Genomic DNA, 21,433 nt, shown 5'->3' with positions numbered 1-21,433 from the left:
TCATTTGATTGGACGTAATATTTTGGTGAAGGAAAAAGTTTAACAAAAACATTTCTGCCTGAAGGAATCAAACTCAGAAGACATTAAAATCAATCATTTTTCCTTTCTACTTTTTTTTCTCAGTTCTGATTATTATATTGTTGAGAATAGAATATTTAGAAGGAGATTATAGTTTGGGGATCTCTTGTGGAATAAACCCCAAATCTTAAATTGTTCGACCTAACATGGGTTGGTAGAAGTAATTGTTTATTTATATTCCGGTGTTTAAAAGTGCAAGCTTCTTATGAGTCGTTCGGTTTTAGTTCTGAAGCTGAACATGAATGCCCATGGCTTCTACACAGTGACACGTATGAATTGGTTGACTTTAAAAAAAAATTGTTCCAAATATTGGTATCACTCTTCATCTATCTCGCGTGAAAACTTTCTTGCAACATGTTAATGATTTTCACATGTCTCTTCCTCTCTGTCAACACGTGACGTATTAACTCTCCACTCCGCCGAGATTTTACCTACTTTCAAGTTGCGATCAACGTGAGAAGAGGGACCAGACAAAACAGATTACCGTGAGGATTTACTCTGATAAAAAATAGTAAAAAAAAATTGTTCCAAATATCCTAAAGGACTTTTTCACCAAAATGGAAGAGGAAGAGGAGTCTCCGCCGGTCACCAAGGCGACCCAGGCGGTGGAAGGGGAAGGCAATGCAGTAAGAATTCACAAAAGAATCCGTCCAATGGAAGGTGTTGGTGCTCCCGTAGAGGAATTGCCAAGAAGATCTTGGAAGGATGCGGTGATAAGCCCTACCTTCTTCCCGGAAACTTTCAATTCTCGACTGAAGATGAAGATGAAGATTCTGATGATGAAGTTATTCCCGAAGGGGATGACATCCCGACGGTTTTAATCCCCCAAGAATTGAAAGGTAAGTTGAGGAAACCATGGAGAAAGGCTTTAATTATTAAGATTTTGGGTAGAACATTGGCTTACAAAACCCTAGTCGGTAGGTTAACAAATTTGTGGAAATTAGAAGGTGAGTTTGAATGTATCGATCTTGGGTATGGGTTTTATGCAGTTAAATTTCAGAATATGCTGGATAGAGTAAAGGTTCTCATAGACGGCCCTTGGAAGATCATGGATCACTACATCACGGTGCAGAGATGGCGCCCCAATTTTGTGGCAGCGAACGCAAGCATTCCTTCTACGGCAGTGTGGATTCACATCCCAGGGCTCCCTATCGAGTACTTTGAGGAAAGTATACTATGTAACATAGGGAAGTTAGTCGGAAAACCACTCAAGATTGACTATCATACAGCTTGGTCAACAAGAGGACGTTTTGCTAGAATATGCGTGGAAATTGATCTAGGCTCTTCCTTATTGTCCAAAGTACGCATCGGAAAAAAGGTATACAATATTGAATATGAGGGTTTGCACTCGATCTGTTTCAACTGTGGTATGGTGGGGCACAGAGTCACAAACTGCTTAGCGAAACAGAAAGCGTCTCCGACGAACAGGGAGGTCAATAGAGATCCACAGGATCAAGAACATCAAGGTAGTTACGTGGAAGTTGAACAGGAGAATTTTCAACATGAAGAGAATGAAGTACCTAAGGAGAGATACGACCCCTAGATGTTGGTTCAAAGGAGGGTTCGTGGAACTAGGGTTAACCAGAAGAACCTAAGTGGTAGAATTAATGAATTACGACAGAATAATAGATTCGATAGTCTGAAGAATATTGATGTAGATGAGATGAGTAAGGTGAAGGAGGATCAACGCTGAAATCAAGAGGTGCGTAGAAATACTAATCAGATGAAGTTGGCATCTACAGACAGGAGACTGATCCGAAGTGAAGAAGGTAGCAGCAGAGCTAATGCAAGTTATTTGGCAGAGAGCTCGGAAGGTGAGGTTCGTAGGAAATCAGTTGAGTTAGTTAAATCTCCCAAACTCTCTTCTAAGAGAGGTGAACAGGGTGGAATGTCAGGTAGTAAAAATAGTTGGGGAAAAAGCCATAGAGTTTTCATGGAGTCGAAAATGGAAGTGAGCAAGAATTTGGAATTTTAGGGAGACATAGTTATGGAAGTTGACAACGTTATTAGTGAATCTGATTTTCAATTTACTCGGGGTTTTGTTGCCGATCAGAGTGGATCAGAACAAGGTGTTTGTACAAATGTGACGATGGCCGTTGAGGCTTGCACGAATAATAATCTCTCTTTATGAAGTTAATTTCTTGGAATTGTCGTAGAGTAGGTAATAATAATTTTATCAGGAACAGTAGAGAGTTGATTCGGGCGGATAATCCTACCATGATTTGTCTACTTGAAACGAAAGCTAAGACTTATACTGGGCCGTTGCTTCAGGAAAAATTGAAGTTTGATATGCACTTTGAGGTTCTCACTCAAGGCCTCCGGGGAGGTATGATTCTTCTTTGGAACTCGAGTTCGCATGAGGTTATTATTCGGCAGCACACGGATCAGGTTATTCACTGTGAAATTAAAGAAGACGATAGAAGATGGTTGCTTTCTACGGTCTATACACAACCTCATTCACTTAAAAAGAAAGAAGCCTGGGAGAATATCTACGCTTATTCCACAACTATTGATCAGCCTTGGATAATAATGGGCGACTTTAATGATTTTGCTACTTTAGAAGAACGATTAGGTAGTAACTCCGATTGTATGGACCGTATCATCAAGTTCCGTGATCACTGGAATAGATGTAATCTTATGGATGCTGGTTATGTTGGTAGTAAGTTTACTTGGACTAGATACCTGCATGGTAGAGTCATTCTTCAGGAAAGACTCGATAGGTTACTTCATAATATGGAAATGATCGATTACTTCCCAAACCTTAGGGTGGTTACATTAACAAGAGTGTACTCTGATCATAACCCGATTCTGATAAACACGAATTTGGAAATTCCTGTTGATAAAGAGAGAAGACCTTTTAGATTTGAAGCAGCTTGGCTTACGCATGAAGATTTTAACAGAATCTTTAGTGTAGCTTGGGATAAAAATAAAGATTCTCTTGTGGATGCGGTGGAAGAGAATAAGAAAGCGATCATAGTTTGGAAGGAGAGTTCCTTCGAGAATATCTTTAAACGCAAGCGAATTCTGTTGAAACGAATACAAGGGATTCAACGATCTGCTCTGTAACATCCCAAATTATGGGTTAGTGACCAATTTGTAAAGTTTCAGAATTTGATAACTAAAGTAGAAGAATGAAATAGTTCAATGATTATTGGATATATATGATGAAGGTTATTTAGTAATTATTAAAGGAAATAAAGGGTAAAATGGTCATTTGATCATTTAAGGAATAAAAAAATGGAATTATATACACGTGGAAAGTGAGAGAATTCTCCAGAGTTCTCTTCTCCTTTCTTCTTCTTCTTCACGTGGAAGCCAAGAGCAAAGGTAAGTTTGATTTAGCTTTTGATTTCTTGAAAGTTTTAAGTTGGATTCGAGTCTTTGAGGGTTATATAAGCTTAAGGAAAGCTTATATAAGTTTAAAACAACAAAGAGATAGAATTAGAAAGGAATTTCTATTAAGGGTTTATAAATAAACTTTTGTTATATAAAGGTTTTTGAAGTTCTAAAGTTGGATTTGACTTGCCATCAGCTTAATTAAGAAGTATTAAGTGTTATAATTGGATTTTAAACATGTGGAAAATAGGGTATGATTCTTGAAATTCCTAAAGAGGAGAGGATATTAAGGTTAAAGATGAGATAAATGAATATTAATGAGTTTAATTATGTATATGAAAGTTAGGAATATGAAAGGGGTTGAAATATGAAGGATTTAATCCAAAAAGAAGGATTTTTCGGGTTCAAAAAGAGGTTATGGGCAGAGTGCATCGATGCATATTCATAGTGCACCGATGCATCAATGTTAAAACCCAGAAATTGTTTGAAGGTGTATCGATGCATTGGTAGTGCATCGATGCACTCTTTTAAAATAAATACATCGAATGCAATTTGTGCATCGATGCATAAGTAGTGCATCGATGCATCCCATTAATAAGGAAACATCGAATGCAATTAGTGCATCGATGCATAAGGCATGCATCGATGCATCCCAGTAATAATACAACATCGAATACATTTTATGCACCGATGCATCAGTAGTGCATCGATGCATACCTTCATTAAAAGATGAAATTGACTTTTCTCTTGGTCTAAAGAGTAAACCATTAGAGTATATTAGTTATGATAATGATATAGATCTATGTATGATTATGTAGATATAGAACGTGATCCCGTTCCGAATCAACTGAAGGATTAGAATCGAATCAAAGCAAAGCTAAGGTGAGTGCACCTTCTCTAGTATATGAGGTTCAAGGGAAAATAAGACTTGTGATAAGTCTATTTCCAATAGTGAAAAACATGAATTCATAGAAGTATGTATTTATTATGATTTATATGTGTGCATGAGTATATGTGTTATTGATATGAATATGGTAAGAAAAAAAATGATTAATGGTGATGATAAGAATAATAATAAGGATAATGAAATGATACGTATATGTGAATATATGTATTGATGTGTTTTGTATGTATTGTAAGATGATATGTTTATGTGATAACATGATAAGATGTCAATGATTTACATGTTATATGAACACATGAGAAATGTTATGAGCCATATGAAAGAGAAAGTATATGTGATACATGAGGGTGAATCCTATGCTTATATGAATATGAACTCATGTGAGAATTGACCTGAAATATGTGATTACATGTATATGTGAATGAAACCATGAACTTATATGAATATATGATATGGTTAATGAATATGTAAAAGGATATAAAAGATAATGCCCATGTTATGTGTCATGAGAGCTAGGGGTATAGTTGGCATGCCAAGAGTCGAGGGTTTATGTGGTCATTCGGGACATATATGTATTCTTTGGAACATGTGTGAAGTCTGGTGAGACACATACTTGATCCTTGGCATATGTATATGATTCTTAAGGAATGATATGTGGTCCTTCGGGACATATATGTATTCTTTGGAACATGTGTGAAGTCTGGTGAGACACATACTTGATCCCTAGTATATGTATATGATTCTTAAGGAATGATATGTGGTCCTTATGGACATTATTATATGGCACTACGGTGCAATTCTACGCGGCACTCCGGTGCAATTCTACGTGGCACTTCGGTGTAATTATATGAGCTGTGGTGACAGCATTAGTGCACAACCTCTATGTACTCGCATATCTTTAGTTCTCACATGAGTATCATGGGCTATTAAATAGATAATATTAATAAAGTGATATGATAATATGTTTGTTTCCTTGTGGAATTTCATGTGTGATATTGATTGTACAAATGGTAACTTATAAGACCATATGATGAAAGGAATCAATGATAGTGAAAAAAAAATAAGAAAGAAATGAAGATGATAATATAATTGCTTGGGTATACGTGTTTTATGATAGTATATATATATATAGTGTACATGACATGATATGTATATGTGCAATTGGTTATGGTATATGTTATATGATATAGACATAAGAGATCATAGGAGCATGAGATAAGAGATATGAATGATAATGACATATATGTATGCATATATTTGTTACATGTAAAAGTATGAGTGATATGAAATGATAGTAGTAATTGTTTAGGTATGATTATTAGTTACCGTTTACCTTATATGTTTATATTCCTCACTAAGTCTTTGACTTAGCGTGTAAGTGATTTACACGTAGGTTTCGAGAAGAGTAAAGAGCAATGTGGAGCAAGACAGGTCAGTTCTTCTTACTAAAAGTCAGATCAGAAAAGATGTAAATAATATGTATTTTAGTATATAAAGTTCTAGTTGGCATGTTTTCAAAAGAATCTATTGTTTAAGCTATGAACCGTTTTATAAATGTTTCGAATAGTTATATGTAAATAATAAGTGAAAGATATATGCTCTGATTGGTTTTGTAATAATGAAAATGTCTTTTATGTAAATTAGTCATTTATATGTTATAAAAGTTTTAAATTACTCACTATTTTATACAAGTACATGTTTTTAAAGGTCAATGTGACACCTCGGATTCGTATCCAGGTTGGATACGGGTTGTGGTGTTACATTTAATGGTATCAGAGCTACGGTTTAGCCGATTCTAGGCTTAAATCGAAGTCAGAAGTGTTTTAAAAAGTGTACATGCCAACTCAAAGTGAAAAATTCTGATTTGATAGTGTAAGGAGTATGTTGTCTTGCTAATAAAAAAATAGATTATTATGTGATAATAGAAGTATGATAATAAGAGCTTCGAAAGAAGTGAAAGGTAATAAACCTGAAGGTAATAGCATTCACCTGCCCTGGCCAGGCAGGGAGAAGAGCGAACACCTCAGGAAATGCCTGTATAAAATTTGGAAAATTATTCTTCATGTTGAAGAATGTTCTGATGTGTTTTCAATTTATACTTCTTTAACTCATAGAATGAATGTATCAAATTAGTTGATAAAGTTGCGAGCACCCAAGTTCAAGGGTGGATTTAAGGAAGGTTCTATTGTTATAGACCTTTGATTGAATGGTATGATAGAAGGTTTTCATTTCTTCAAAGTGGAGATGTTTAATTGAGTAGTTTTGTTACTACTTTGGTAAGTTAGAGTATGGTGGACAATTGTCACCATAAGAACGTTAAAAGATTAAATGATGTGATTAGAATTGTATAAGAGTTCAAGAATAAGTGTATTGATGACCAGTTTATAAGACAGATGAAACTGGAATACACGAGCTTGAAACAAGGGAATTACACCTTGTATGAGTATGATTATAAGTTTATTAAGCTAAGCAGAATTGCTGCTGAGTTAATTCCGACTGAAAATGATACATGTGATATTTTGTTAGGACTTGCGCCTTAAATTAAAAGAGTGTTACTGGTTTTCAATTTGTTATCATTTCAAGAAATGGTTAATTGTGTTAAAGCTTTAAAGAGAAAAAGCTCAGAACGAAAAGTTTGGAGAAATAAAATCTCAGATGATTAAGAGAATTAGTGCTTCATAGAATTTTAGCACCATCAAAGAAAGGTAGAGATTCTGGTTCAACTTTAAACCAGACATGAATTAGTTGTATTCTCCGTCAGATAATCAAATCAGATGAGAGTTTGACAGACTCCAACCATAGGTTTGATCTTGAAAGATTAAACAAAGAGTTAATTGAGGATAAGTCAAGGTTAAGGACAACCCTTGTGAATTGGGTTAAAAGCTCTTTTAGAAGTTATGTAAATCGAAGCAGAAAAAGTATTTTAAATGGATTAGATGAGTATTGAAATCTGGTGATTTTTTTAAAACAAGTGGAGAAAACATAAGTATAAGAATGATAAAGAATAAGGTTTTGTGCGAGTAAAGTTGACTATCAAAGTAATGAAAATGTGATACGGAGTGATAGTTATGGATAAATATATGTGATATAAAAGAGCATGGGATTATAAAGAACATGATATGGTTTAGTTATGTATAAGACAATGCGGATTATAAAAGGATAAATGGATAAAGATCAAGGAATGAATTAAGTGTTTTGCTAGAAATTAAATAATGTGAAGGATAAGAAGTATTTTAAAGGTATCAAGTGAGGTAGATACTGTTTTTGTATTTAAGATAGAAAGAGTTAGCGTGGGCTAACAAGATTATGGGACGGAATGTATTGAAATTACAAGATTTCAAGATATGGTAGGTTATGATAACCAAATATGAAGTGAATCTGGATACAGTTGTATACTGTAATTATAGTAAAGTGATAGAGTGAAGGAAGTGAGGATTCAAATGTTTGAGTAAAACTAAGGATTGATAAGAAGAGTTTAAGTATGGGTACATCAATGATCAGTTTATAAATAAAGGAAGTTAGAATGTTAAGCTTGAATAATGAAAGTGACATGGTGTATGAGATTGAATGTTTATTTGATTAGTTGAGTAAACTATTGTTGAAATAATTCTGACTGCAAAGAATGTGTATGAATGGTTCGATGAAGGTTTATGTTTAGATTGGAAGAATCGATGTGACTAACAGAGTTATAAGGTAGTAGTGTATTAAAGTTAAAGGATTTGAAGATGATTTCAGGGTAAGCTAATTATGTATGGTGGATTGAGATATGGTTATGTATTTTAATCATTGAAATGAAAGGTAATAAAGGAGACAAGGCATAATACTGTATATGAATGAGAGTATGGGTTCAATAAGTGAATTACACTGGGATGATTTAACTGAAATGATGTGTATGATAATTGATCAGGGCTTACGCCCTAGATTGAAAAGTTGTTATTAATTAGCTATAGTGGCATGGATGTTAGAATTATCAGATTTGAAGGAAACATAAAGTAAGTTAATCAAATGAGATACGAATCTGGATGTGGTTGTGTATTTTGATCTATAGATATATGGCAAGGAGATAAATATTTATGTGTTTTAAAGAAAATTTGAAGGAAGAAAATACAAGCAAGATACGATAAGAATGAGGTTTTGTATAGTGTTGATTAGTAAAGTTGTAAAGATATAATAAAGACTGGTAATCAGGGATAAGTTTAAGTGATAGGAAAAGAGTATGTGAACATGAAAGAAAGATATGATTAGTGTATAAGAAGATTTTGAGTTATGAAGAAATAAAGGATGAAGTTTAGATTAGATGTATAAAGATTATGTTGAGATATAGGTTATAAGTTTAACCAGAAGTAAGAAGGTATGTCAGGTAATATGAGAAATTGTTTAGTTATGCAAAGTGTATGTTTAATCAGTTATGATGAAGATTTAAGGTTATGTTTCTTGGTCAAGTGAATGTAGTCAGAGAAATGAATAAAGATTTAGTATTAAGGAAGTTTTGGAGTCAGTCAAGTAAGGATGAAATAAAGTTGGTGATTCTGAAAGACAATTGAAGATTGACAAGGAATTTGATTGGTTTATGAGTTTGAGTAATAAATTAATGTTATTGTCTATCTGATAAGTGACATGATAGGAGATATAAAGTAAACAAGTAAGGATGAAATAAAAGTTTGGTGATTCTTGAAAGACAATTGAAGATTGACAAGGAATTTTGATTGGTTTATGGTTTGAGTAATAAGATTAATGTTATTGTCTATCTGATAATGACATGATAGGAGATATAAAGTAAAAGGTAGTCCAAATGGAAAGATAGAACCAAGTTATTAAGATGATACAAAAGTTTAAGTTCAGAAAGCAGCATGAGAACGTTAGAAGATATGCCCTTCTCAGGATGTGCAGTGAAAATTCGAGGACGAATTTTTTTAAAAAGAGGGGAGATTTGTAACATCCCAAATTATGGGTTAGTGACCAATTTGTAAAGTTTCAGAATTTGATGACTAAAGTAGAAGAATGAATAGTTCAATGATTATTGGATATATGATGAAGGTTATTTAGTAATTATTAAAGGAATAAGGTAAAATGGTCATTGATCATTAGGAATAAAAAATGGAATTATATACACGTGGAAAGGGAGAGAATTCTCCAGAGTTCTCTTCTCCTTTCTTCTTCTTCTTCACGTGGAAGCCAAGAGCAAAGGTAAGTTTGATTTAGCTTTTGATTTCTTGAAAGTTTTAAGTTGGATTTGAGTCTTTGAGGGTTATAAGCTTAAGGAAAGCTTATATAAGTTTAAAACACCAAAGAGATAGAATTAGAAAGGAATTTCTATTAAGGGTTTTTAAATGAACTTTTGTTATGAAAGGTTTTTGAAGTTCTAAAGTTGGATTTGACTTGCCATCAGCTTAATTAAGAAGTATTAAGTGTTAGAATTGGGTTTTAAACATGTGGAAAATAGGGTATGATTCTTGAAATTCCTAAAGAGGAGAGGATATTAAGGTTAAGATGAGATAAATGAATATAATGAGTTTAATTATGTATATGAAAGTTAGGATATGAAAGGGTTGAAATATGAAGGATTTAATCCAAAAAGAAGGATTTTTCGGGTTCAAAAAGAGGTTCTGGGCAGAGTGCATCGATGCATATTCATAGTGCACCGATGCATCAATGTTAAAACCCAGAAATTGTTTGAAGGTGTATCGATGCATTGGTAGTGCATCGATACACTCTTTTAAAATAAATACATCGAATGCAATTTGTGCATCGATGCATAAGTAGTGCATCGATGCATCCCATTAATAAGGAAACATTGAATGCAATTAGTGCATCGATGCATAAGGCATGCATTCCAGTAATAATACAACATCGAATACATTTTATGCACCGATGCATCAGTAGTGCATCGATGCATACCTTCATTAAAAGATGAAATTGACTTTTCTCTTGGTCTAAAGAGTGAACCATTAGAGTATATTAGTTATGATACTGATATAGATCTATGTATGATTATGTAGATATAGAACGTGATCCCATTCCGAATCAACTGAAGGATTAGAATCGAATCAAAGCAAAGCTAAGGTGAGTGTACTTTCTCTAGTATATGAGGTTCAAGGGAAAATAAGACTTGTGATAAGTCTATTTCCAATAGTGAAAAACATGAATTCATAGAAGTATGTATTTGTTATGATTTATATGTGTGCATGATATATGTGTTATTGATATGAATATGGTAAGAAAAAAAGGATTAATGGTGTGATAAGAATAATAATAAGGATAATGAAATGATACGTATATGTGAATATATGTATTGATGTGTTTTGTATGTATTGTAAGATGATATGTTTATGTGATAACATGAAGATGTCAATGATTTACATGTTATATGAACACATGAGAATGTTATGAGCCAAATGAAGAGAAAGTATGTGATACATGAGGGTGAATCCTATGCTTATATGAATATGAACTCATGTGAGAATTGACCTGAAATACGTGATTACATGTATATGTTAATGAAACCATGAGCTTATGAATATATGATATGGTTACATGAATATGTAAAAGGATATAAAGATAATGCCCATGTTATGTGTCATGAGAGCTAGGGGTATAGTTGGCATGCCAAGAGTCGAGGGTCTATGTGGTCCTTCGGGACATATATGTATTCTTTGGAACATGTGTGAAGTCTGGTGAGGCACATACTTGATCCTTGGCATATGTATATGATTCTTAAGGAATGATATGTGGTCATTCGGACATATATGTATTCTTTGGAACATGTGAAGTCTGGTGAGACACATACTTGATCCCTAGTATATGTATATGATTCTTAAGGAATGATATGTGGTCCTTATGGACATTATTATATGGCACTACGGTGCAATTCTACGCGGCACTCCGGTGCAATTCTACGTGGCACTTCGTGTAATTATATGAGCTGTGGTGACAACATTAGTGCACAACCTTTATGTACTCGCATATCTTTAGTTCTCACATGAGTATCATGGCTATTAAATATAATATAATAAAGTGATATGATAAATATTTGTTTCCTTGTGGAATTTCATGTGTGATATTGATTGTACAAATGGTAACTTATAAGACCATATGATGAAAGGAATCAATGATAGTGAAAAAAAATAAGAAAGAAATGAAGATGATAATATAATTGCTTGGGTATATGTTTTATGATAGTATATATATATATAGTGTACATGACATGATATTTATGTGCAATTGGTTATGGTATATGTTATATGATATGGACATAAGAGATCATAGGAGCATGAGATAAGAGATATGAATGATAATGACATATATGTATGCATATATTTGTATATGTAAAGTATGAGAGATGAAATGATAGTAGTAATTGTTTAGGTATGATTATTAGTTACCGTTTACCTTATATTTATATGCCTCACTAAGTCTTTGACTTAGCGTGTAAGTGATTACACGTAGGTTTCGAGAAGAGTAAGAGCATGTGGAGCAAGACATGTCAGTTCTTCTTACTAAAAGTCAGTTCAGAAAAGATGTAAATAATATGTATTTAGTATATAAAGTTCTAGTTGGCATGTTTCAAAAGATCTATTGTTTAAGCTATGAACCGTTTTATAAATGTTTCGAATAGTTATATGTAAATAATAAGTGAAAGATACATGCTCTGATTGGTTTTGTAATAATGAAAATGTCTTTTATGTAAATTAGTCATTTATATGTTATAAAAGTTTTAAATTACTCACTATTTTATACAAGTACATGTTTTTAAAGGTCAATGTGACACCTCGGATTCGTATCCGGGTTGGATACGGGTTGTGGTGTTACATACTATTTCAATTCGGTTAACCTGCAAGAATTAGAAAAGACCCTGGACGCCGACTATCAACGAGTGTTGGAGCAGGAGGAAATTTTTTTGCTTCAAAAATCAAGACTGGACTGGATTTTGAATGGTGAAAGGAACACAAAGTTTTTTCATCTAACGACCATGGTCAGGCGCAAATTTAATAAAATTGTTGGTCTATATGTTGGGAGCGATTGGATCACAGAGAAACAGACTATTTGCCAACACGTCTGTAATTTTTATAAGGGTTTGTTCGCTGGGAAAGAGTATGTTCAGTTGTCAAGGGATTATGATAGGTTCATGCCTAGATTAAATGGAGAAGACAGAATAGAGCTAATGAAGCAAGTCACCTTGGAGGAAGTTAAAGTAGCTTTGTTTTCTATGAAGGGTTTGAAAGCTCCGGGTCCAGACGGTATTCAACCCATATTCTATAAAAAGAATTGGGACACGGTTAAAAATATCTTATGTGGTTTTGTGAACAAAACCTTGGAGTTGGGAACGATGGAGACAAAAATTTTAAGAGCTTTCCTGGTTTTTATCCCGAAATCTGGTGCAGCAGATAACATTACTAAATTTCGGCCAATTAGCATTTTGAATACGTCTTACAAGATCTTCTCCAAAATTGTTGTTCGTCGTTTGTGTCCTTTGTTGCAAAGGCTGATTGGTCCCTACCAGAACAGCTTCCTGAAAGGTAGAAGCACGTCGGATAATATCTTGATCGTTCAGGAGGCAGTTCATTCCATGATGAAACTGAAAGGAAGGAAGGGTGCGGTGATTGCTAAAATTGATCTTCAGAAAGCATATGACAACGTTAGTTGGAAATTTCTCAAGAAAACCCTCCAAGACTTCAATTTTCCTGGAAGACTGATAGAGACGATAATGTTTTGTATTTCTTCGTGCATAATTGAACCGTTATGGAATGGGGAAATCACTGAGAGTTTGAATCCTGAGCAAGGACTACGCCAAGGTGATCCGTTGTCACCTTACTTGTTCATTTTAGTTATGGAAAGACTGTCTCACATCATTATGGAGAAAGTTGAATGGGGAATTTGGAAACTGTTTAAGAGCTCGAGGGGGAGAATTGAGTTAAGTCACTTATTTTTTGCGGATGATCTCCTATTGTTTGCAGAAGTCGATCCCATTCAAATGCAGCATATGAAAAATTACCTTGATGAATTTAGCCGAGCAGCTGGAGTTGAGGTAAATCTCCTGAAATAAAAAAATTTAATCTCACCAAATATTAGTTCTTCTACAGCCCATCACTTAAGTGAATTGTGTGGTATCCCTCTTACGGATAACTTGGGAACCTATTTGGGAGTCCCTATAATCCACACAAGGGTTACTTCAAGAATCTATGATCCCCTCATTGAGAAAGTTATGACAAGATTGGCGGGCTGGAAAGGGCGTGTCTTATCCATGGCGGGAAGAAAAACTCTCATTCAAAGCATCTCTAATGCTATTCCAATTCACGTGATGCAAACGTCCGTGCTTCCTGCTTCGGTGTGTAATAAACTGGACAGATTGAATCGTAATTTTTTTGTGGGGAGGTGACATCCAGTATGTTCATAATCATCTCGTCAGCTGGGATAAAGTTTGTCAAGCCAAAATGACGGGAGGTTTAGGCATTCGTAAGGCAAGGTTAATGAACATCGCTCTCATGGCGAAGAACAGCTGGAAACTTCTCACCAGACAAGAAAATTTATGGTGCAAAGTGATAGAGGGTAAGTATCTAAAACATAAAGGATTCTTGGAAGCAGATAAAAGAGGGAATTGTTCGTCCACTTGGAGAGGCATGTTAGGAACTCGCAAGTTAATAAAACAAGGGCGTAAATGGCAGATTAAATCAGGTGTACAAGCTAAGTTCTGGCAGGACTGGTGGGTGGGCAAGGAACCACTTAAAAATTTGTATCCTCTAATGGATAACCCGAGTAGTAACGAAGAGGTGGCTAGTTACATAGATGATGTCAGATGTTGGAACTTTCAAGGAGTTCAGCACATTATCTCTGAAGATACAAGAATGGAAATCCAAAGAGTTTTGTTACCGCATTTAAATGATCCACTCGAACAATATATAAACACGTGGGGCTTCTCCAAGGATGGGCAGTTCACGGTTTCTTCAGCCTACCAAACCATGTCTACAATGGTAATGGGTGGTCATTATGGAGAAAATCTTACGTGGGTATGGAAAACTAGAACTAGTGAAAGAATTAGATTCTTTATTTGGTTGTCCTATCTTGACAAGCTTAATATAAATGAAGTTAGATGCAGGAAGAACATGTCTCAGGATGTGAATTGCAAAGTTTGTAGAGATGATACAGAGTCAATTGATCATATATTCCGGACGTGTCGAGTAGCTAATTTCGTTTGGGAAGAACTTAAAGCGAAGGAGCAAGACTGTCAGTTTAGTTCGATGGAATTCAAGAGTTGGTTGAAAAGGAATTGCCTTTCAAAGAAGGTCGGGTTGGATGGATTAGAATGGGGTCCTTTGTTCATGGCTACTATTTGGGGCCTGTGGAAAAGCAGGAATGAAAGGATTTTTAAAGTGATGAGCGTTGATCATTTTAAAATTATACATTCTACAAAACAGTTTGCAAGGAATTTAGAGAAGGTCCTGTCTAACCCGTATAGCATAGTGGTTAATGATCCTTGTTGGATTAAATGGAAAAAACCTCCTGAGGGAGGTTGGATTCTTAACACTGATGGGGTGTATAAGTTGGATTCAGGCCTGGCTACGGCAAGTGGCTTAATCCGTGACAGTAAGGGTGACTGGAAAGCGGGCTTCATGTTGAGACTAGGGAGGGTTACTAGTTCGATCGCGGAAATTTGGGGGGCTCGACAGGGTCTCATTTTGGCTAAAAGTCTTGGTTTACAGAATTTGATCCTAGAGATGGATGCAAAATGGATTGTGGACTTCTTCAATGGAGATAGGACGGACGATTTTTCAGATTCTGATCTGATAAACGACTGCTTAGATATGATAAAGGAAGGATGGGTTTCTGAAGTTCGACACATCTGGAGAGAGGGGAATAAATGCGCTGATAAGCTGGCGAACCTCGCGCTTAATCAATAAGAAGAATTTTCCATTTTGTGGTCGCCTCCAACTGAAATGCAGGGGTTGTTAGGAGCTGATAAGAACGAAGCGAGCGAGCTGCGTTTTTAGAATTTTGTTTTCTCATGTGTATCAAAAAAAAATAAACTAATAAAAATGAGATAAATTATAAATGTCATCACTCAACCTTTTTCTTACTTATATTTTAGTCACTGAGGTTTTAAAAAAATTAATTTACTTGCTGAACTTTCGACTTTTTCACCACTTTGCCGTTAAATGCCTAAAGCATTTTGAATGGATATTTCTCTTTTAAAAAATGTGAAAGGACTTCAAGACTTTCTTATTTTTTGTGAAATAAACTCCTAGTTTTGATTTTTTATGAGTTTAGATGGTGAAATATATTCTTTCAAATTCTAATGGTGGGGAGGTGGAAAAAGAGGAAGTTAATTGTATATTTTAATTTCACGCTGGTCGAATTATGAATTAGAATGATTTAAAGTTTCATTAGTTTTATGACTTTTAAAGTGATTTAGGTAAAATATAAAATATTGAGTGATGGAAGACAATGAAACAAGTTTATCAATATCTTGAATGATTAGAAAAGATGATAGAGAGTAATAATTGGAGCTTTGATGTGACATGTGATTGAAATTGTAAAATTTTTATTTTTAGAAAAAGAAGATAAATCAAAAAAGAAAAAAAAAGAAAAATGACATGGATCGCATATAAATTCCATGTCGATAAAAAGCAATCTATATCAGCATCACGTGGTTGCTATGCCATCATTTTTATTTATGATTTAACACCTTAGTAATAAAAATAAAAACAAAGAAAATATTAACGAGTATATCTTTTTACGAATTTTAATGATCAAAATAATAAAGAAAAGAAAATTGAATGATAAAAACTTATAATTTACCCTTCAACATTTTTATTAAGACGTCTATACAATCTTGAATAAAAATACAAAAGTTACTGGTACAAAAAAATGTTACGAATATTAGAAAATGTGGTATTATTTGAGGGAAAAGACCTTGAGCTTGGGAATTAGATATATATTGACCAGAAAAAATATTAATTATTACAGATGAAAGAAAAACCCAGAAATTCTTATATATTAATTTACTCTTTATAATTAGCAGTAACGGTGTAACCATGCATTTTCTCCGTCTCTTTCGTCTTCAACTCCACCTTTTACTCTTCGCTTCATATTGATTCTCTCTTTCTCCGCCGTTGTTGATTGTTAGAATGTTTTCATTAACGATTTTTTCTCTTCCAGTTTTCTCAACAGAAAAGAAAAGAAAAACTCATTTGGAAGTAGATCAAGCACGACATCAACATCTTAGCAACCCCAAACCCCACGTTTAAGATTGAAATTTTTGCACGCTGCAATGCAGCGATTGCATCCATGGCCTTCATTGAAGCGAATCCTCAATGCCCAAATGGAAACCGAAGGCCTTCTCGTCGTAGAACTCGTCCAAGAATGTAGAGGAAAACAGAAAAGGCAGCAATAAATCCAGCACCGAAGAGGTTCCCATTGTATCCGATTTCGATAGCCACGAGGAAGCGCTATTCATCATGGATGGTGATCCCATGAAATCTTCGGTATCGCTCGAGCCGGCAGAATCAAGGACGGGCAACAGAGATTCAAATCACGAAACCAGTTTTAGGCAACCTAATTACGAGTTCTGGGGTGATAGGAATGAGAGGATGGACGGTGGTAACGATAACTTCGATTACAAGCAACGATGGCCAGCGGGCGAACAATCGTGGAAGATGATGAATGATCATCTCATGAACAAAAGCACCAACAGCAACGAGATTGCATTAGAGATGGGGATAGAGATAGATGATCTTAGACATGACCCGTCCGCTATATCTCGAGACTCTAGAAGAGTTTCTTTCGAAACAGGCGCTGCCAGTTTCCATAACCAATCGCAAGGACAGGACGGAAACGGAATAAATGATAAGACCGACAATGCGTCGAGACGTGTATCGAACGTCTCAGCTCCTTACGGAAAGTCGGGTCTGTTATCAAGGCTGAGGAGTACCAAGTCGAGGCTTATAGACAGGTCACCGGAAGAGGTACAATTGATGTCCGGTTTGTTAGGAACTTCAGGTCAGATGAAGTCTGGAATGTTAGGAAAAGCTTCGGAAAATGAAGAAGACGATGACCCTTTCGCAGATGAAGATTTGCCCGATGAGTTCAAGAGAACCACTCTTAATGCATTCACTTGGATTCAATATTTGAGTCTTGTTGCTATTATCGGTGCTTTGCTTTGCAGCTTAGTCATCCCTTCATTGAAAGATCTGGACCTGTGGCAACTTAAGCTATGGAAATGGCTAGTTTTCTTGCTGGTTTTGATATGCGGCCGATTGGTTTCAGGTTGGGGAATCCGAATAATCGTCTTCTTCATCGAGATGAACTTCTTTTTAAGGAAAAGGATGTTGTATTTCGTTTATGGTGTAAAGAGACCGGTGCAGAATTGCTTATGGTTAGCCCTGGTGCTTTTGGCTTGGCATTTATTGTTTGACAAGCAAGTTGAGAAGGAAAGCCTATTTCTTCAATACGTTACCAAAATCCTCGTATGTTTCTTGGTGAGCACGTTCTTGTGGTTACTCAAGACACTACTAGTAAAAGTACTGGCCTCATCTTTTCATGTTAGTACTTATTTCGATAGGATTCAAGAAACGTTGTTCACCCAATACGTGATAGCGACACTCTCCGGTTCTCCGGTAATCGAAACCCGAAGGATGGAAGAAGAAGATGAGAGAACTGCAGCAGAGATCAGAAGGTTGCAGACTGCCGGTGCAACCGTGCCCTCAGATCTTCGTGAAGATGCCTTTCTACAACAACAGAGGAGTAGTGGGATGTTGAAAAAAACATTCACCAGGTTGAAAACACTTCCTAAATCGGGTTCACTGAAGAAAGCCGATGGCGGGATCGCATTAGAACATGTCCACAAACTCAATCAAGAGAACATTTCGGCTTGGAACATGAAGAGGTTGATGAAGATGGTCCGGCACGGGACACTGACGACATTAGATGAGCAAATAATGGAGGATGACTCGGTGAAACAGATCAGAAGTGAAAAAGAAGCAACAGCGGCTGCCAAGAAGATTTTCCATAATGTGGCTCGCCGTGGCTCGAAGTGAGTATCATTGCAAAAATGAATTTGTTTCAAAGTTAAAAGATCAAAATAAACTTGTTAAGGAACAATCATTTTGGTTGATAGATTCATCTACTTGGAGGATTTGATGCGGTTCATGCGAGAAGACGAAGCTTTGAGAACAATGGCTACCTTTGAAGGCGCTTATGAACAGAGTAGAATCAGCAAGAAATCCTTGAAGAATTGGGTGGTAAGAATCTATATTGCTCCGACTCTTTATCTTTATTAAAATATCCATGTCCGACACATATTCGAATACGAATAGGACTATATAAGTACCCTACCAATCTGTAAAAGAACTAATTTGTTCATTGTTGGAACTCTATCTATACATACATTAGCTTTTTGTTTCAGTTGAATGCCTATAGAGAGCGAAAAGCTCTTGCCTTGACCCTGAACGACACAAAGACGGCAGTGAACAAGCTTCACAAGATCATAAACGTCGTCGCCGGAACCATCATCGTCATAATCTGGCTCGTCGTTCTTGAAATCGCTTCGTCACGGATAATCACACTTTTCAGCTCCCAGTTGGTCCTAGCGGCCTTCATCTTCGGGAACACCTGCAAAACGATCTTCGAATCCATAATCTTCTTGTTCATCATTCACCCTTTCGATGTCGGGGATCGGTGCGAGATCAATGGAGTGCAGGTACAATAAAAAAAAGGCCATCTTTGATTCATTTTTGTGTTTTACATCATGTCATCTAAACATGTTTTGGTGGTTTTAGCTGGTGGTGGAGGAGATGAACATTTTGACCACCATTTTCTTGAGATACGACAACATGAAGATGGTGTTTCCCAACAGTGTTCTTTCAACGACGCCGATTGGAAACTTTTATCGCAGTCCGGATATGCTTGATTTAATCGACTTCACCATCCATATTGCTACACCAGTCGAAAAGATTGCCATCGTGAAGCAAAGAATAACAAAGTACGTACAGGAAAACACCATCTCCATTGATTGAATCATACCGTATATTGAATTCATTTCGTTTTGTTTGCAGTTACGTAATCAACCGAAAAGACCATTGGTGTTCTGATCCGATGATTGTGGTCAAAGAACTCGACGAATTGAACAGGATGAAGTTTTCGCTTTGGGTAACTCACAAAATGAACTACCAGGACATCGGAGAGAGGCTGGAAAGGAGATCCCGACTTGCAGAGGAAATAGCCAGCATCTTCAGAGAACATGACATTCAATACCGATTGTTCCCCATCGACATCAATGTCTGCTCCTTGCCTACCTCCTCTCGTTATCCTTCCACGTGGCCTACGGCAGAAAATTCTGAGCAAAAAGCTTCCGATTAATTGTTGTATAAATAAGGTTATATATTTTACTGCTACTGAGATGTTAGTGTAGACAGGGACGACATCAGAACCCTATCCTCAAAACTATTTAGTTCCCTAGAAAATAATCATACAATTACTACTCGACATTTTAAAAAACTATAATTTAGTCCAGTTGCTTTCGTCCTTTGCTCAAGTTCTTGGGACCTTTTATGATTTTGTTGCTAATTTTCATTTTTTTTTTGCCTTCTTGTAATTCATTTCTTTTAATAGATGAAATTTCATGAGAACAAATAGTAATAAAAATTCATAATAAGATGATATGAGTGATTGTGTCTCTTTCGTCCGTCCATTCTTTCACCATAAAATACTCATGTTCTCCTGTGAAAGGTAAGAAATCTGACTTGTATTCCTAGATGCCAAGCTAGCTTTACCATCTAGAATGACAAGAAGCAATGTTTTGTGGTGTTGACCAGTATTCTGATGGTGATTTTTTAATTCAATTAACGCATATGTAATTATTTGAACTCGAATCTTCTATAAAGAATAATATTTTGTTTTACTCTTAGATCATTAAATAAATTCAGTTTTTTTTTATGTAGACCTTGGTATTGTTGCTACTTTCGCTGTTGGTAGTCTAAGGAGGTCTCCCTATCATCAAACTTTGAAAGAAAGCAATCATCTGACAGTCGAAAACAAAAGAAACCGTTTCAGTCGCACAAGGAATGAAGCTGTTTCTGATAATAAAAAACATCGATAGAGTGCGAATGATACAAAAGAAATCATTTGGTAAGTAAAATGGCAGTGTATCATATAGGCAGTTTCATACCAAAGTGATTGCTATGCAAGTAATACTAAAGCCAGGGATTTTTATTTCAATAACATAGGATGATTATAATCCTTAAGTTTGAACTTAAGTCTTGAGGGAGAATGATACTCCCTTCGACCATTGAGATTGTTTGATAGCGTCCTAAAGTCATTGATATAAAATGGTGCTTCTTCCGACATCAACGATAAACATTTTTGTTAGGAATTTGGAAGCAGAAAAATAATCAAAATGACGTCAACATAAAATAAGACATGCACAGGAGACGAGATTTAAAGTGATTTGGTCTTTTCTACCTCTACAAACAAGATGAATAATAATTCATTATAAACGTAAAGAACACGAAGAGCATAAGTGCATGATATTACATGTATCCCAAAACTTAATGTATGTACCAAAACGCAATATATTCTAAAAACTCTCAATATCCTTACAAAATTATCTCTGCAACATAAATCTCAAAAGTTGCAGAGAACCAAAAAATGATTATATTTTTTCAAAATAATTCTCTTTCACACATTTTAAAAGCTAAGACATTATTTTTACTTGTAGAGTTGAATACTTAATCACCAAAATTTTATATGAATACTTAAATATGTGTTTAGATTAAAATGTTTAAATTAAATTATAACTTTTATATTTAAACCAAAATATTTACTTTTTTAAACGTATATGAATTAAAATGTTTATTTTTTTTTTAAAAAAAAAAAGGTAAATGAAACTTTGTTAAAAATCTTTCTCATAACTCGATTCAGTCGAGACAGGAAAGAAAAATACTCAAAATTTTATTAATGGGCTCCAAGATGTGGGATCCACAACTAAAAGCCTAATGAAATCACAATGTATCACGTAGACAGAGTGGCCCCTGAAGGAACAGAAAGAAGAGAGTGCAGTAACAGTCTCCTAAGTCCTAACGCAAATACTTCCCTACCAGAAAGCCACGAAAGTCCAAAGAGGGC

General features: G+C 35.3%; 1 protein-coding gene across 1 annotated transcript; it reads left to right on the top strand.

The window, feature by feature from the left end:
* The first annotated feature begins 13,749 nt into the window (after window positions 1–13,749).
* LOC120134237 (mechanosensitive ion channel protein 6-like) lies at window positions 13,750–19,684 on the top strand. Its single transcript, XM_039150708.1, has 6 exons — window positions 13,750–15,144; window positions 16,663–18,344; window positions 18,429–18,552; window positions 18,717–19,010; window positions 19,090–19,292; window positions 19,366–19,684. Exons 1-6 carry the CDS (start codon window positions 13,750–13,752, stop codon window positions 19,667–19,669), a joined length of 4,002 nt encoding a protein of 1,333 aa, XP_039006639.1. The 3' UTR covers window positions 19,670–19,684.
* The last annotated feature ends 1,749 nt before the right edge of the window (window positions 19,685–21,433 follow it).

This window comes from Hibiscus syriacus, unplaced genomic scaffold (genome assembly GCF_006381635.1).
Source record: "Hibiscus syriacus cultivar Baekdansim isolate YM2019G1 unplaced genomic scaffold, ASM638163v2 tig00110597_pilon, whole genome shotgun sequence".
NCBI lineage: Eukaryota > Viridiplantae > Streptophyta > Magnoliopsida > Malvales > Malvaceae > Hibiscus > Hibiscus syriacus.
This window is presented reverse-complemented; position numbering and strand designations above follow the sequence as displayed.

Coding starts and splice junctions, on each gene's coding strand:
- LOC120134237 (XM_039150708.1), top strand. CDS start 13,750: ATGACGGGAGGTTTAGGCATTCGTAAGGCAAGGTTAATGAACATCGCT. Junction 15,145..16,662: donor AGGAAGGATGGGTTTCTGAA/GTTCGACACATC, acceptor TTCTCGTCGTAG/AACTCGTCCAAGAATGTAGA. Junction 18,345..18,428: donor GTGGCTCGCCGTGGCTCGAA/GTGAGTATCATT, acceptor TTTGGTTGATAG/ATTCATCTACTTGGAGGATT.